The 15,835-nt window shown below is 29.2% G+C and overlaps 1 protein-coding gene across 2 annotated transcripts; it reads right to left on the reverse strand.

Annotated features, from left to right (window-relative positions):
• Positions 1–3,599: 3,599 nt before the first annotated feature.
• Positions 3,600–10,818, reverse strand: LOC123300087 (probable oligoribonuclease). Of its 2 annotated transcripts, none has more exons than XM_044882561.1 (4): positions 10,704–10,818; positions 10,559–10,635; positions 10,333–10,494; positions 3,600–3,941 (listed from the first exon to the last, which is right to left on the reverse strand). In XM_044882561.1, the coding sequence occupies exons 1-4, from the start codon at positions 10,765–10,767 to the stop codon at positions 3,600–3,602; spliced, it is 645 nt and encodes a 214-aa protein (XP_044738496.1). In that variant the 5' UTR covers positions 10,768–10,818. The 2 variants fall into 2 exon arrangements, with proteins under 2 accessions (XP_044738496.1, XP_044738495.1); XM_044882560.1 differs by having other exon boundaries at positions 10,698–10,818.
• Between the last annotated feature and the right edge of the window lie 5,017 nt (positions 10,819–15,835).

Raw genomic sequence — 15,835 nt, forward strand, 5'->3', positions numbered from 1 at the left:
CCTGTAGTCTATACCATAACTATTTCATCTTTACAACTTGAAATGTATAAATGAAAGTGCAGAATGTGCAACAAAAACATATCAGTATTAACAAAAATTAATCTGTCTGGTTTTTCAACGTGATTATTAGAACAAATAATGGAAACAAACAATTGACTGAGTTAATTAATGAAATACCATGTATAATAATAATAATAATAATATTTTATTTGTAAAAAAGACCAATATATATATACAGTGTTGATTACGCAATCTAAAAGAAAGATAGCCATTCTCGTAAGTAAAGAAAGATAGCCACTCTTACACACAAAGTAATACGAGTATTTTTCTTCTCACTTCCTGGGTAGATATAGTATATGCTATAAACAAACAAACACATACATACATAATATATGTAACGTATAAGTTTAAAATATGTACAAAACCTGTATACATCATAGTAGGTAATGTTTCTAACCTAATTTGTGCCCTCACTGGTAAACATTGGTTTTTTCGAAAAAATGTTTCAAGCAAAAGTAGTTTTTTATAAGGGAATTTTTTTTAAATTTAAACTTTTGTTCTATTTTGGTTTAACGGTTTACAAGATGGGTCTTACAGATAGCAAATTAATCTATGTTGCTCATTTACGAACTCGCCCGCACTTTTTACATTCTAAGCACACTATAAAAATTTCAGCTTGATATCTCTTCTTTTATGAGTTATTGTGTTGATGGTGGACAGATAGACAACCGGAACTGGACTAATAAGATTATTTTATGAACACCTATCCCAAAATTTTGTTCATTGCATCAATATTTTTAAGCGTTACAAACTTGGGACTAAACTTAGTATACCTTGATACATATATATCACATACAGATTGATTTTTTTAGGTTGATATACTCTTGAAATTTGATAAATAAATTTAATCGAAGGAAATGCTTCAAACGAATAATGTTAGTTTCAATGGCACACATCTTATACCGGAATCAAATTTGATCTAAGTTTTCAGGTTCGCCTTACAGACGAACCATAGAAATTCGATTAATTGAATAATAAAAAAATTAAAATGGTATAAAATTTTAGATTTGAAAAAATTTTGTGGTCCGTTTCGATTTTCCACCAAAATAGGTATGTGCCAAAGTACTGTAGTTGATTTTTATGAAAGCCGGTGGAAAATGTTTGTCTGAGTGTAAGATCATATACATGTAAACTTGTGCTTTTTTAATTTACGTCCACATAGTGGGACAGAAATACCCTACTTCCGGACACCATATTCTTTTTATTTAACATTTAATAAAATTATTGAATTTTATATTTTAGACGTTTCTAAGCAATTTTTGACCCCTGAAATTTTTGTTACCTAATTTTCTAACCGTTTTCGAGATACATCACCGAAAATTCGTTATTGACGAAAGTCAAGATTATTTTGTGGTTACGATAAAAAATTAATTTGAAAGGCATTAAACAATATTCACATTTTTGCGAAATTTACAAGTTCCAAACTCACCTATTTCGATATATAAGCGTTTGAACAAATGCTAATCTTATCCCGGAATCAAATTTGATCTAAGTTTTCAGGTGTAATTAAAGCCTCACCATTTATAACTGACAAACATTAGATGAACACTTCAAATTAGAAAGTTATTCTTTATAAAAACGCAAATATTTTTTGTTTGAAACATTTTTTTGTAAACCGAATAGTTTAGATAAATTGATATCAAAAATCTAGCTTTTAGCTTGTTTATTCATTCAATTTGAAGTGGCCTTTAAAGAAAACAAACCACTTTCACATTGCATTATTTGGAAATTTTTTTTCGAAGTGTCTAGATTTTTCAGAAACAATTATACGAAATAACAATTTTGAAACGAAAAAACAATTTTGGGTATAACTTTTCAGTCCGTTTTTGTCTAAACTGTACAGTTTGCGGAAAAAAGTTTCAAACAAAAAATGTCACTCTTAGTAACAATTTTCTAATTTAAAGTGTTCGTCTGTCGATTACCAGTTATGGATTGGAGTGAGCTTTCCCTTGAGCTTGAAAATCTTAGTCAAGTTTAATGTTTGCGTAAGATGTGCGCTAACACACCCAACATTTTTTGCTCAAAGTCAATGCCAACTTAAATTAAAAAAACTATTTAAAATATCAAAAAACCCGACTGAGTTTAAATATAAACTGAACAGTTGAGTCGAGTCGAGTTGAGACATAGTTATTGAAATAAATACCACTATATTCGAAATAAAATTGTATATTAAGAAATTCTATTTAAAAAATACAATTAAAAAACATGCAACGGACTTACATGTCGCTAAATGTCGATATATTAGCGTTGCAATCGAAATATCGATATTTAGCGACATGTAAGTCCGTTGTATGATTTTAATTGTATTTTTTAAATAGAATTTCTTAATATACAATTTTATTTCGAGTATCGTGGTATTTATTTTAATAACTAAACTGAACAGAAAAGAAGTCCAGCAGTTACATAGCGACTTAAACAGTCGGGGCCCATTATTAGAAATATTGGAGCCGGTGTAGATTTTAATGGGTCTCGATTGTTAAGTCGCTATGTAAACTGCTGGACTCTTTTTCTTTTCAGTTTATATTTTAGTCAGTCGGTTTTTTTTTATTTTTTAAATATTTGTATTTTATTTTATTGTACTCTTTCTAGTTACGATTTTCAAATACCTATTCAACAATATCTCACTTACCATAATTTGTCGACTTTCATTTTCAGCTACGTATGTATGTATGTTTGGTCCTTTGAGACCGAACTCGTGAACCGGTTTTAATCCGATTTGATTATTACGTTAATCGATTTGTCTATTTAATAGCTATTGAACGATACTATATTTGACATAGTTACCGTAATTCAATATGGCGGTGGGCGCCATATTGAATTTTAATTATTGCCATATCTTCAGTAGCACTTGCAAGGTTGGAACAAATTGATTGGCTTAAGAATCATTGAAATCATTCACTCGTTTGGTCTCGATCGGCTAATTCGTTTGGTCTCTATTTCACCACATAGGAACACATATACATTATTTTCACAATATGGAATCTGGTGGTTATCATATTCATTTTTCATTACTGACATATCTTCAGTAGCATTTGCAAGGTTAAGACAAATCGATTGACGTCAGAAATTTCCAAATCAGCCCACGCATTTGGTCTCAAGTGTGTCATATAGGAACACACATACATTCTTTTTTACAATATGGCGTCTGGTGGTGGCCATATTGATTTTTAGGTGACATCTGAATCATCAAAATCGAATCACGCGTTTGGTCTCTAGTGTACCACATACATATACAGATTTTCACAATATGGCGTCTGGTTGTTTCCATATTGAATTTTCATTACTGCAATATCGTCAGTAGCACTCGCAAGGTTAAGACAAATCGATCGACGCCTGGAATATCAAAATCGGCCCACGCGTTTGGTCTCTAGCGCGCCATATACTAACACATATATGTTGACTGATAAACAAATTACCACTCCTTTGTGTTGCTCAGTCGGGTAAAAAACACCCTGTATACAGAGTATTTTAAATATATAAATTAAAAATGAAATTCTTTAAAATACTGCTTTATTTACAAATAATATAAAAAAAAACTATTATTTAAATATGGACTGTCTAAAATATTTTAATTCGTTGATGCTTTCTTTAATATCGCTCATAGCCCGATGAACCAATTTCTTTTTCGGTTGTTCACTAAATTCCATTGGATACCAACGACGACATAATTCTTTGATTGTTGATACATCAATAATGCGATAATGCAAATAATCGTTAAAATTTGGAAGATATTTTCGTAAAAATAATCGATCAATGTAAACACTATTTCCTGCTAACGGACATACACCTTTTCCAACATGCTTTTCAACAAAATCCAAAAGTATTTTTTCTGTTTCAGGTAGTGATAACTTCGATTTTAATGATTCTTGAATTAAACCTGTCTTAAAAATTGAAATAGAATTTTAAAAAGATAAATTTCTTCCTATGGATGGGTTGGACTGTAAGCCAGTGACAGATTTTTGGGTGCAAATTTTTTGTGAATCTTACGGTATCTAATCATAACTCTTATTCCTAGAAAATCAAATCTTTAATACAACTCGATTTATCGTTTTAAAATGGTAGGTTCTATCATTCAGTACCCAAACATGACAGAGCTGGTATTCAACGACTGTTTCCGAAAATAGAATATGAAATTTTCGGAAACCAGACACAAACTTCGTAAGTTTTTCCTCATTTTATACTTTCCAACGCTCTTCGAGGCAGAAGTGAGAAAATGGAGCGTCTTGACCTGTCATCGCCTTACAGACGAACCATAGAAATTCGATTAATTGAATAATAAAAAAATTAAAATGGTATAAAATTTTAGATTTGAAAAAATTTTGTGGTCCGTTTCGATTTTCCACCAAAATAGGTATGTGCCAAAGTACTGTAGTTGATTTTTATGAAAGCCGGTGGAAAATGTTTGTCTGAGTGTAAGATCATATACATGTAAACTTGTGCTTTTTTAATTTACGTCCACATAGTGGGACAGAAATACCCTACTTCCGGACACCATATTCTTTTTATTTAACATTTAATAAAATTATTGAATTTTATATTTTAGACGTTTCTAAGCAATTTTTGACCCCTGAAATTTTTGTTACCTAATTTTCTAACCGTTTTCGAGATACATCACCGAAAATTCGTTATTGACGAAAATCATGATTATTTTGTGGTTACGATAAAAAATTAATTTGAAAGGCATTAAACAATATTCACATTTTGTGAATAATAATGTGAATGAATGAGTTTGTGTCACATTTTGTGAATATTGTTTAATGCCTTTCAAATTAATTTTTTATCGTAACCACAAAATAATCATGATTTTCGTCAATAACGAATTTTCGGTGATGTATCTCGAAAACGGTTAGAAAATTAGGTAACAAAAATTTCAGGGGTCAAAAATTGCTTAGAAACGTCTAAAATATAAAATTCAATAATTTTATTAAATGTTAAATAAAAAGAATATGGTGTCCGGAAGTAGGGTATTTCTGTCCCACTATGTGGACGTAAATTAAAAATTTACAAGTTCAAAACTCACCTATTTCGATATATAAGCGTTTGAACAAGTGCTAATTAATAAGCTCAAAAAAATATTTTTTATTTATTTTTAGCTGAAATTGAGACTTAAATACACGTGTTTTTTTTCAAACGCTTACTATTTTCAAATCAATTAGAACAAAACTACAAAATAATCTTTGTATTCCGCAATAACGAATTTTCAGCTAAAACCCATACTTTTTTAACGCATATATATCGAAGACGGTAACGTTTGGTGGAAATTGTGAAGAGTCAAAAAGTATGTACTTAGAATCGTCCAAAATATAATATTTAATGACTTTCAAATATGCGGATTCTAAAACGAATTTTAAAACATAAATTTTTTCTAACATAAAAGTTTTAACATCCCTACTTTTTTCATCCCCTTAAAATACATCAGATTGGGTTGATATGATATTTGAATCAATAAATCCACTATTTGAAGGTTCCCAAAAATTTGTAACTCTCTATGTTTTATAGTTTCGTTCTAATTATTGATTTATTGCGCCTAATTCCATACCAAGCCGATTTGATAACATAAGAGGTGAAGAAGGGGCTTATTGTTTTTTTTATAGATCAACTGTAAAATTTATAAGTCTTAAGCAGAGAGAAAGCGACACAAAACATGCGAATTAATTAATTCAAATTAAACATTGAACGTTGCATCAAATATATATTAGCCAATAGAATTGAGGATTGTACGTGTTGTTGTTGGTTACAGGTCCAGAAAATGCTATTTTTCAAATGAATTTATTTGTTTGCAAATAATTGTTTTAAAAAAATTTACCCCTACATTTTGTAGGGATAAATTGATACCTCAAAGAACAAAATTAGCTTTGAAACGTTTCATTTGATCTAATTGTTTTTGCACAATTCCATTTTGCACTAGGTGTCTGAAAAAAAGTGATTGAATTTGAGTAGACCCCAAGGTCTGAGTTTTTATCCGATCGCAATTTCAATGACGGGGATCGAAAAAGCAAAATTGCTTAATAAAACTGAAAGTTTGTTGCCTATACTCATATTCAATATTAACTACAATTACAGCGGTTTAAAAAAATTTGCAACAAAAAAATTGTTTTTGAGTTTTTTTTTATTCAAAGTTTTAGAAAAACATCTAAAGAACAAAAAGTTCCACAGCACCAGTATCCTAAAGTGCACCATTTACGAGTTACATCGCTTACAAGAAAGCAAAAAATTTTTTTTGCCAAACTCCAGTCCCCAGGTTCCGGGCGAGCGGATTCGGTAGGTCCATTATGTGAGTACCCCCCTCCATAGATTAAAACCATTTCTGACCTGTAACCGACAACACGAATGCCATATCTTTTTCCGTTATTCTATTGAAATGAAATGTTAAATCCAAGTTTTCAACCTGTCAGACGACCGGATCATTCTTAAAAAAAAAAAAAAAAAATGTTGACCTTATTTAAGTTATTGCCGATTTTAACCCGGATGGAATAGTTTCATTGAAGATTGTATGGTCGTTTTTAAAGTAGAAAATTTTCATAAAATTTTGATTGGATTCGTTTAGCCATCATTAATCCACATTTTTCCATCCAAAATTTCCATTTGTTCACTCTCTAATTGTGCAGATGCAAATTTTTATAAAAATGTAGATGTCATTCGTTTGAAAATTATTTGTCCACGTTTGTCCACCCAAAATTTTTATTTATCCACCCTTCAATTTTAAGTTATGATGAATTTTAAATTTGACATTAACACCCCCAAATGCGAATTTTTACAAAATGCAGATGCCATTCGTTTGGCAATGGTTTGTCCACTCAAAATTTTTGTTTGCCAACCCGTCAATATAACGTTATGACGAAAATAAAAATTCATCCGGCATTCGATAATATAAATTTTTCTCCATAACAAATTCATTAAAACGTAAAAAATTACTCCACAATTTATAAAAATGTAATGGTCAGCTTTTTTAAGCATCATTGGCAACATTTTTTGTATTGTAGCGAATTCAAGCTAAATTTTAACAACAAATGATGGAAAACGATTTAAATCAACACTTAGTGAAAATTCGTATTTGGGGGTGCTAAACTAAATTTTAATTTCCTCATAACTTCAAATTGAAGGGTGGACAAATAAAAATTTTGGGTGGACAAACGTGAACAAATAATTTTCAAACGGATAACATAAACATTTTATGAAAATTTGCATCTGGGGGTGCTGATGTACAAATTTTTGACTGTGCCATAACTTTTAATTAGAGGGTGGACCAATGTGGACTAATGATGGACAAACGAATCCTATCAACATTTTATGAAAATTCGCATTTGGGGGTGCTATTTCCACAGGGGTTTTAAATTTGCTACAATTTGAGGCCAGAACGGTTTTTATAGGACCGACAGTTTCGGAGATACAGCTTTTCAAAATTGGGTCAATTTTTCAAGTTAAACGATTACTCATCCATAGATGGCATGCCAAACGAAGATGAAGTAAACAAAGAATTATCGATGCCCGGCTGAATATTGTTGAAAATCCTAATGATCTCTTAAAAGACTGATCCTAATCTCTCTAAAGAACTTGGACCATCCAGGTCCATCAAAGAGGGCAAAGTTTGATGAAAATAAACACATCCTGATTTATGGCGTCCTCTCTTTCAAGACTTACTAGTTGAAGCTGCATACAAATTTTCAACTCTCTATCTGTTATGGTTTTAGAGAAAATGGACATCAAATTCATTTACTAATTTGGGACCACACGGGAAAACAATGATATTTACAATTGAAAAAATTTTCAAACAGTTGTTCATTATTTTATAAGGAACATTTTTTACATTTAAACATTTATTCTATCTGTTACGGCTTGCAAGATGGTTCCTACAAAACCAAGACCTAATTGACCTATGTTACTCATTTACGAATTCAACTTCACTTTTTACGTCCTAAACACACTATAAAAATTTCAGCTTGATATTACTTCTAGTTTTTCAGTGATTGTGCTGACAGACAGGTAGACGGACGGACAAATGGAAATGGACTAATTAGTTGATTTTATGAACACCTATACCAAAAATTTCTTCTTAGTATCAATATTTCTAAGCGTTACAAACTTGAGACTAAAATTAGTACACCTTGATATATATTACATATACAGAGTATCTAGCTAAGTTGGCAACATATGGAAAACTTTTTTATTATAAGGTTTACGAAAAAAATTTATTCTTCTTAAAAAGCTCTGCTTTCAAAATTATTAACATTCAGCTATTCACTTTTGACATCGAATGTACAGGGTGTCTATAAATTGAGAAAGTTCGATAGGAATGTTATTGGTTGTTTAGAAATGTTGACCATTTTGAACAGATAATAAGAGAAACGGTTCAATAATTCACTCCTGAGATATATAGGAGTGTATTTAAACAATTTCGTAAAAGAACAATTACATGTATGGAACACGAAGGTGGATACGTTGAGACAAAAACGAACTGAAGATAACTGTTTAGAAATGAATTTTTAACGAAGGGAATGTTTTGACCGCTTCAATTTTAAATTAAATTTTGCAAATCCTATTTATAAAACACGTTATTTGTTATCCAAATTAACCAGTCATCCATACTTGAAATGTTTATTAGCTAATTTAAAATATTTATAAAAAAATAAATGTTTACAGACTATTTATTTTCCATCCATTACGTTACAAGTATTATTGTTGACGTAAATAAAAACAGTCTTCAGTTCGTTTTTGCCTCAACATATCCACCTTCGTGTTCTATACATGTAATCATCAAATTGTTTAAATACACTCCTACATATCTCTGGAATGATTTATTGAACCGTTTCCCTTATTATCTGTTCTAAATTTATAAACAATGAATACCTGAATGTTAATATTTTTGAAAGCAGCGCTTTTTATAAAGAATAAATTTTTTTCGCAAACAAAAAGTAGCCAACTTAGCTAGGTACAGAGTGTATATTTCATATACACAGGGTATAAAAAGAAATATATGTGTAAATACATGGATGCAAAATATCTGAAAATCTGACACCAGTTTTTAAAGACTTGTTTAATGGACCTGGTTAGTCCAGGATGTCGTCTTTTGACAGATCAGGAGGGTTTTCAACAATATTCAGACGGGCACCGGCAATGCTTCGTTCACTTTATTATCGTATGGCATGTCATCTGTGGATAAGTAATCGTGTAACTTGAAAATTGACCAAATTTTGAAAAGCTTTATCTCCAAAACTTCTGATCCTATAAAAACCGTTCTGGCCTCAAATTGTTGCCAACCTACTTTAAAAATGATTTCACAATCTTTGATGAAAAACCAGGCCTTCTGAGTCAAAATCGAAAAAACTGAAATAAGGTTAAATTTTTTTTATTTTTAAGAATGACCCGGTCGTCTGCCGAGATCCAAAACTTGGATTTAACATTGCCTTTACATTACAAACAACATATAAATAAAAAAAATACCTTATTTGATGCAGCGTTCATGCTCTTTTCATGTTTCAGTAATTCACTTATTAAATTTGAGGCCTAAGTCAATATAACATTGAATTAGATTCTACCTTCCTTGTTTAGTCTCATTACCAACTATTTCAACATGTTCGAATACCCAGTCAAGAATTTTTGAAATAAACAAAGAAGATAAAATTATCAAATCATCGATAATTTGCACACCTACAACAAAGTTTTCATTTATCTCGATTTGTGTTTCTTGTAAATTTCAACTCTTAAAGTATTCTAAAAGGATGTTTAAATGTAACAAGTATGGGAAAATAAATTCCCGCCCTCTATCGGAAAAGTAATTTTCTCTTTACATGAATTCTCTTTACATTTCTCGCTACATGAATGTCGTTATTTAGTTGAGGAAATAAGAATTTTGAGGTGAGATTTTAGAAGTAAACCTACGATTTTTTCGGAACCGGGCGCAAACTGTTTTTTTTGAGGGTGTTGAAAAAAGTCAGTTAGGTTAGAAAGTGCGGTCTTTAAATTTATGGGCGTCAGCGCGCTTACAAGTTTGTAATAACCAACTAGGCTAAAGACAATTATCGAATGATTTTATTCAAATATTTGATTAGACTCGTCTGAGAAAGTACTATTTTGTCTACTAAATACACAAACTACCAAACTATTTTTTAAATCGATTTCTCGAAAAGTATTGAACTGAGCTAAAATTCTTAAGTTTATGCACCATACCTACTTTTTTAAAAGCTTTTTTAGTTCTCAGCGTATAATTATTTTAAAATTTTTCATGTTCAGTTTATTTAATTTCTACAATTTATTTTATTTCGTTTTCGTTACCTTTCCATGATGATCCAAGCACCAAGCATTCATGTTATTTAAAACGTCTACAGGTTGATGTAAAATTAAATTAGGACCTTCTGCAATTATATCTAGTTTTCCATCAGTTACTAAGCATGCTACCTCCAAAATATGATCTTTTTCAATATCCAAACCAGTCATCTACAAATTATTGACACAAAAATAAAAATTTATTTATAAGTTAACATTTATTTATTGAACCTACCTCCAGGTCTACCCAAACAATACGTTTCAATTCATCCGAAGCAGTTCCTTGTATTAAATTCGACATATTTCTTTTATCTAAATTTAAAAGAACATAAAATCTATAATAAAATTAAATCTTTATATTTCAGCCAATATACTTTTACAAAATTTTACTGGAAGTACACGTGCTAAGCCCCTGAACACAGAGTTGATAGAAAATATATTCATAGTTTAGGTATATAAATCACGGTCTAAACAAATTCTAGGTTATAATGGAGGATTGTAAAATCTAAATAAAATTACACGTTTATATTTTAGCGGTATTTTCCATTATTTATATCTAGTAGGTGTCTCTGTATATGTGAGTAAGATTGTTCGCCATTTTTGTGTTAATGTCAAATAGACAAAATGTTCTCAAATGCTATTTTTATAATATGAATATATGAAATATATCAAGGTATACTAAGTTTAGTTCCAAATTTTGTAACGCTTAAAAATATTGATGTTACGAACAAAATTTTGGTATAGGTGTTCATAAAATCCATTTCCAGTTGTCCTTTCGTCTGTCTGTCTATCTGTCCGCCTGACAATTTCCCTACCATTTCAATTATCAAAAACGAAAGAAGATATCAAGCTGAAATTTTTATAGCATGCTCAGGACATACATACTATTTCTTTTCGTAAATGAGCAACACATGTCAATTGGGTCTTGGGTCCGTGGGACCCACTTGTAAGCCGTCAGAGATAGAACAAAACAAAAGTTTAAATGTAAAAAATGTTTCTTTAAAAAATAAACAACTTTCAAACATTTTTTCGTTACAACACTGTTAGCTCGTGAGAGAGCAAATTATATAGTATTATATGGCAATATCAGTTGTGTCTATGATATGTATATATAAGTGGCTCTATAAGAGTGGCTACCTTTTTTTTACTAACATGGCATGTCTATACATGGTATTTCAACAATTAACTTAGTCAATTGTTTGTTTTCACTTGTTAAGGATAAAAATTCAGTTTAGTTACTTTTCAAAAAAATGCTACTAAAACGTCAGAAAAAAAAAACTAAATTAAAGCGTAAAATACAAATACAGTAAAAAATACGTAAAATACAAATTCGTTTATGAAAATAGGAAAAAAGATATTTTTCGTGCCTAAAAATGAACAAATGGAAACAGTTTATTAAAAATAAGTTGTTAATTATCTTATTTATTATTAAATATGCTTAGAATGTACAAAAATTATAAAAATATTTAGTTATAACAATGTAATAGTTAGTAAAAATATACTCAATAAATAATGTTTTTAAAGTAAGTTTCTGAATATGAATTTAAACATAAGATATGTGGTGGTCTTGGTCAACCCTGTTTTAGGTAGTGTATTTTCAAAGACTTTTAGTAATTCAATATTTTGTGATAATTCACAACCATGGTATTAGTACACAATCTAAACAATTTTTATCGCTTGAAAATTAATGTCATCTCTGAATGTACTGGAAAACTAAATTAGTATAATCGACTATATAGATATTTTTATTACTTTATATAATAAGGTTCTTTTCTTGAATAATAAGGCTATTGTCTTGCATAAAAATTGTATTTATCCTATATGCATTACATTAGAAAACTTATAATATTTAATTAACTTTGAAAACTTATTTATAAAATTCAATAATCATAATTAAGTTGTATGTAATTTTTAAAATCGAATTTTTTAGATAATTTTTCAAAGCTAATTAAAGATTATAAGTTTTCTAATGGCATGCAAATAGGATAAAGACCATTTTCATACAAGCTCATATATTTTATACATTTAAAATTTTTATCTTTTATTTCGTGTGTTCAATTTTTAATAACTCATAATATCTTTGGAGTCTCTGTTCAAATTTGATATGTTTTATTTATTAGGAATATAAATTTCATAATCGTGTGAACAGTTTAGTAATGAAATATGAAAATATTCTGAGCTGTGTATTGTCATACACATAGTACCTCAAAATGTTGATTTTGCTAATAAAAAGCCACCAAAAATTTATTTCGGAAAAATACACAAGCTTTCTTGCCAAAAACTTAAATTAAATTTTAAACCTTTTTTAAACTGTCAATCTAATTTGATGACGTAATATGGGTATCACTATACGAAATAACACAAATAATTTTGACGGATATATTCATAGACATCTGATTATAATATAAATATAAATACTTATCTATGTATATATTATACCCAACTGTCTACACTGAACTAACTGATGGTCTATGCCTCAAACCGCTATGACATCACAGCAGGGCTTACTCGCGTTTTAGGTCACGTGATATATAGTTTAAAAATTACGATTTTTAATTTTAATATTTTAAAAGAAAAAAGTGCTTTTATGACTTGAAATCAGAATATTTAAGTATATTTTTACATAAATTTTAACTTTTTTCAAATTTTATGATTTATTTTTAACTAACGCAATACCCTATTTAACTAACAGACATAAAAATTTTCATCTCGAAATAAAAGAAACAATTGTTAAGTGTTTGATATTGTAAATTGACGGTAAGAATAAATTAATTAAATATGTATATTTTTACTACATGTATATATGAAATATATCATAGTATATTAAGTTTAGTCCCAAGTTTGTAACGCTTAAAAATAATGATGCTAGGAAAAAAATTTTGTCATAGGTGTTAAAATAGGATAATAAAATCACCATTAGTCCATTTCCGGTTGTCCGCCCGTCCGTCCGTCTGTGGACACGATAACTCAAAAACGAAAAAAGATATCGAGCTGAAATTTTTACAGCGTACTCAGAACGTAAAAAGTGAGGTCAAGTTCGTAAATGAGCATCATAGGTCAATTGGGTCTTGGTCCGTAGGACCCATTTTGTAAACCGTTAGAGATAGAACAAAAGTTTAAATTTAAAAAATGTTCCTTATCAAAAATTAAACAACTTTTGTTTGAAACATTTTTTCGTAAACATCACTGTTTACCCGCGAGGGCGACAATTAGGAGGAAATTTTATAATATGTACTATACTTGATTATCAGTTATGTATGTGTCACATGTTTGTATGTGTAATGTGATAAAGAAATCAACACTGACTATGCATGGTATTTAAACAATTAACTCAGTCAATTGTTTGTTTTCACTTGTTTTTTCTTTATGATATATTTAAATATTGTTTGATATTTTTCCTAATTAAATCTGTCGCTTTATTTTATCGATGTTCAAGGATTAATCATTAAATTACCAAAGTTTGAATTTTTTATGAATATATAATAAATATAAAAATAATTGGCGAACAAATATATACATTCAATCTATACAATTCAACAATGAATTTATCTATACAATTTTAAAGAAGTTAATTTGATTATTAGTATTAAAGTAAGAAGTATTAAAACTAAGTGTCCATGGGCATTTTTTTATTTTATGTGCAATTATTTAATTTATTCATATGGAAATGTATAAAAATTGCCCTGATTAAATTATAATAAGTAAGGTTTAATATAATTAACAGGTTAAATTTACAAAATTTTAAAAACCCCGTCAAATATTTCAGGTACGGAAGCCTACACTCGCACTTGAAACATAGATAAGAACACTCTGTCAAATTACCTTTCAAACAAAAATAACAAAAAATCAAAATCAGCTCACTCCGTTTAGGAGCTACGGTGCCACAGACACACATAGCGGTCAAACTTAACACTCCTCTTTATTTGGTTCGGGGATTAAAAGGGTTAAAAAAATCTGACCTTAATGCAAACATTAAGATATTTTTTAAATCGTTTTAATTATATTATTAATCGAGGAAATGAAACCAAAAAAACCGTCTAACTGAGGAATTCTTTCCTCGTCAGTAGATTTTTATGGGAGTCTGTGGAAAATGTTTGTCTGAGTGTACTGAAAAATGTCATATACGTGAGTGCTTGTGCTTTTTTTGATTGGCGCCCATGCGGCGGGGCAGAAGTCGCCCTACTCCCGGGCACCATGTTGTCTTTATTAACTATTTAAAAAAATATTGAATTTTATATTTTGGACAATTTTAAACATTTTTTGATACTTTACACTTTTTACTTAACTTCACCGTTTTCGAGATATAAGCATTTGAAAAAAAAATTGCAGATTTTTCCGCAAATTCGTTGTTGACGAAAATAAAGATTATTTCGTGGTTCGAGTCAAAAATTTAAATTGAAAGTATTTAAATTTTATAAATTAAACTATTTTAAGCAGTTTTGTACTCTTGACAATTTTCACCAAACCTCATCCTTTTTGATTTGAAAACTATATGGCATTTTATTTTGGACCATTCTAAATACTTCTTGACTTCTAAGAGTTTTTATTTCATTATTTACATTTTTTACCTGACCTAAATTTGAAAATGAGCACTATGAAAATAAAAATTATAATTTTTGAATGAAAAAGTATTCACAAAAAATTTCTTTAAAATGATGCTATTTTGCAGCCAAGTATGTCAGCACTGCAGCATCAACGGTTGCAGCAATCGATTAGAGTGCATTCCAGTTAATAGCGAAGACATAAACCTTGAAGACGAAAATCTTCAAGATGAAATTCTTGAAGACCATATTTTAGAAAGTTTTGATTTTCCAAATGTATAAATTATTGACAAAAATTTATCAAAATATAATAAATATAAATTTAAATTTGTATGACTAATAATCATTTTAAAGAAATTTTTAGTAAATACGTTTTTTTTCAAAAATTATAATTTTTATTTTCATAGTGCTAATTTTTCAAATTTAGGCCAAGTAAAAAATGAAAATAATGAGATAAAAACTCTTAGAAGAGCCTAAAATATAAACATTTATAACTTAAATATCAAAATTTATAATTAATGTCAAAAAATAAGCTTAAATTTTTTATGTATAGCTCGAACCACGAAATAATCTTTATTTTCGTTAACAACGAATTTTCGGAAAAAATCTGCAATTTTTTAAAAATCCAATATTTTTTTTAAATATTTAATAAAGACAACATGGTGCCCGGGAGTTGGGAACTTCTGCCCCGCCGCATGGGCGTAAATAAAAAAAGCGCAAGCACTCACGTATATGACATTTTTCATCACACTCAGACAATCATTTTCCACCGGCTCCCTTAAAAATCTACTGCTATTCAGCTATTCATAAATTATTAGTTTTAAATTGTTATGAATAAATAATATACTATTCAGCTATTCATAAATTATTAGTTTTAAATTGTTATGAATACATAATATACTATACTTATTTCATACTAATCGTCGTATTAGCATGTAATTATTAATATTTAAATTGAAAATTTCATTTTT

This window comes from Chrysoperla carnea, chromosome 5 (assembly GCF_905475395.1).
Source record: "Chrysoperla carnea chromosome 5, inChrCarn1.1, whole genome shotgun sequence".
Lineage (NCBI taxonomy): Eukaryota > Metazoa > Arthropoda > Insecta > Neuroptera > Chrysopidae > Chrysoperla > Chrysoperla carnea.

Bases quoted from the DNA above. Each gene is read 5' to 3' on its own strand.
- LOC123300087 (XM_044882560.1), bottom strand. From the start codon at position 10,767: ATGAATATATTTTCTATCAACTCTGTGTTCAGGGGCTTAGCACGTGTA. The intron at 10,495-10,558 runs GTAGGTTCAATA...AATAATTTGTAG, and splicing joins TTGTTTGGGTAGACCTGGAG to ATGACTGGTTTGGATATTGA. The intron at 3,942-10,332 runs GTAACGAAAACG...TCAATTTTTAAG, and splicing joins GCTTGGATCATCATGGAAAG to ACAGGTTTAATTCAAGAATC.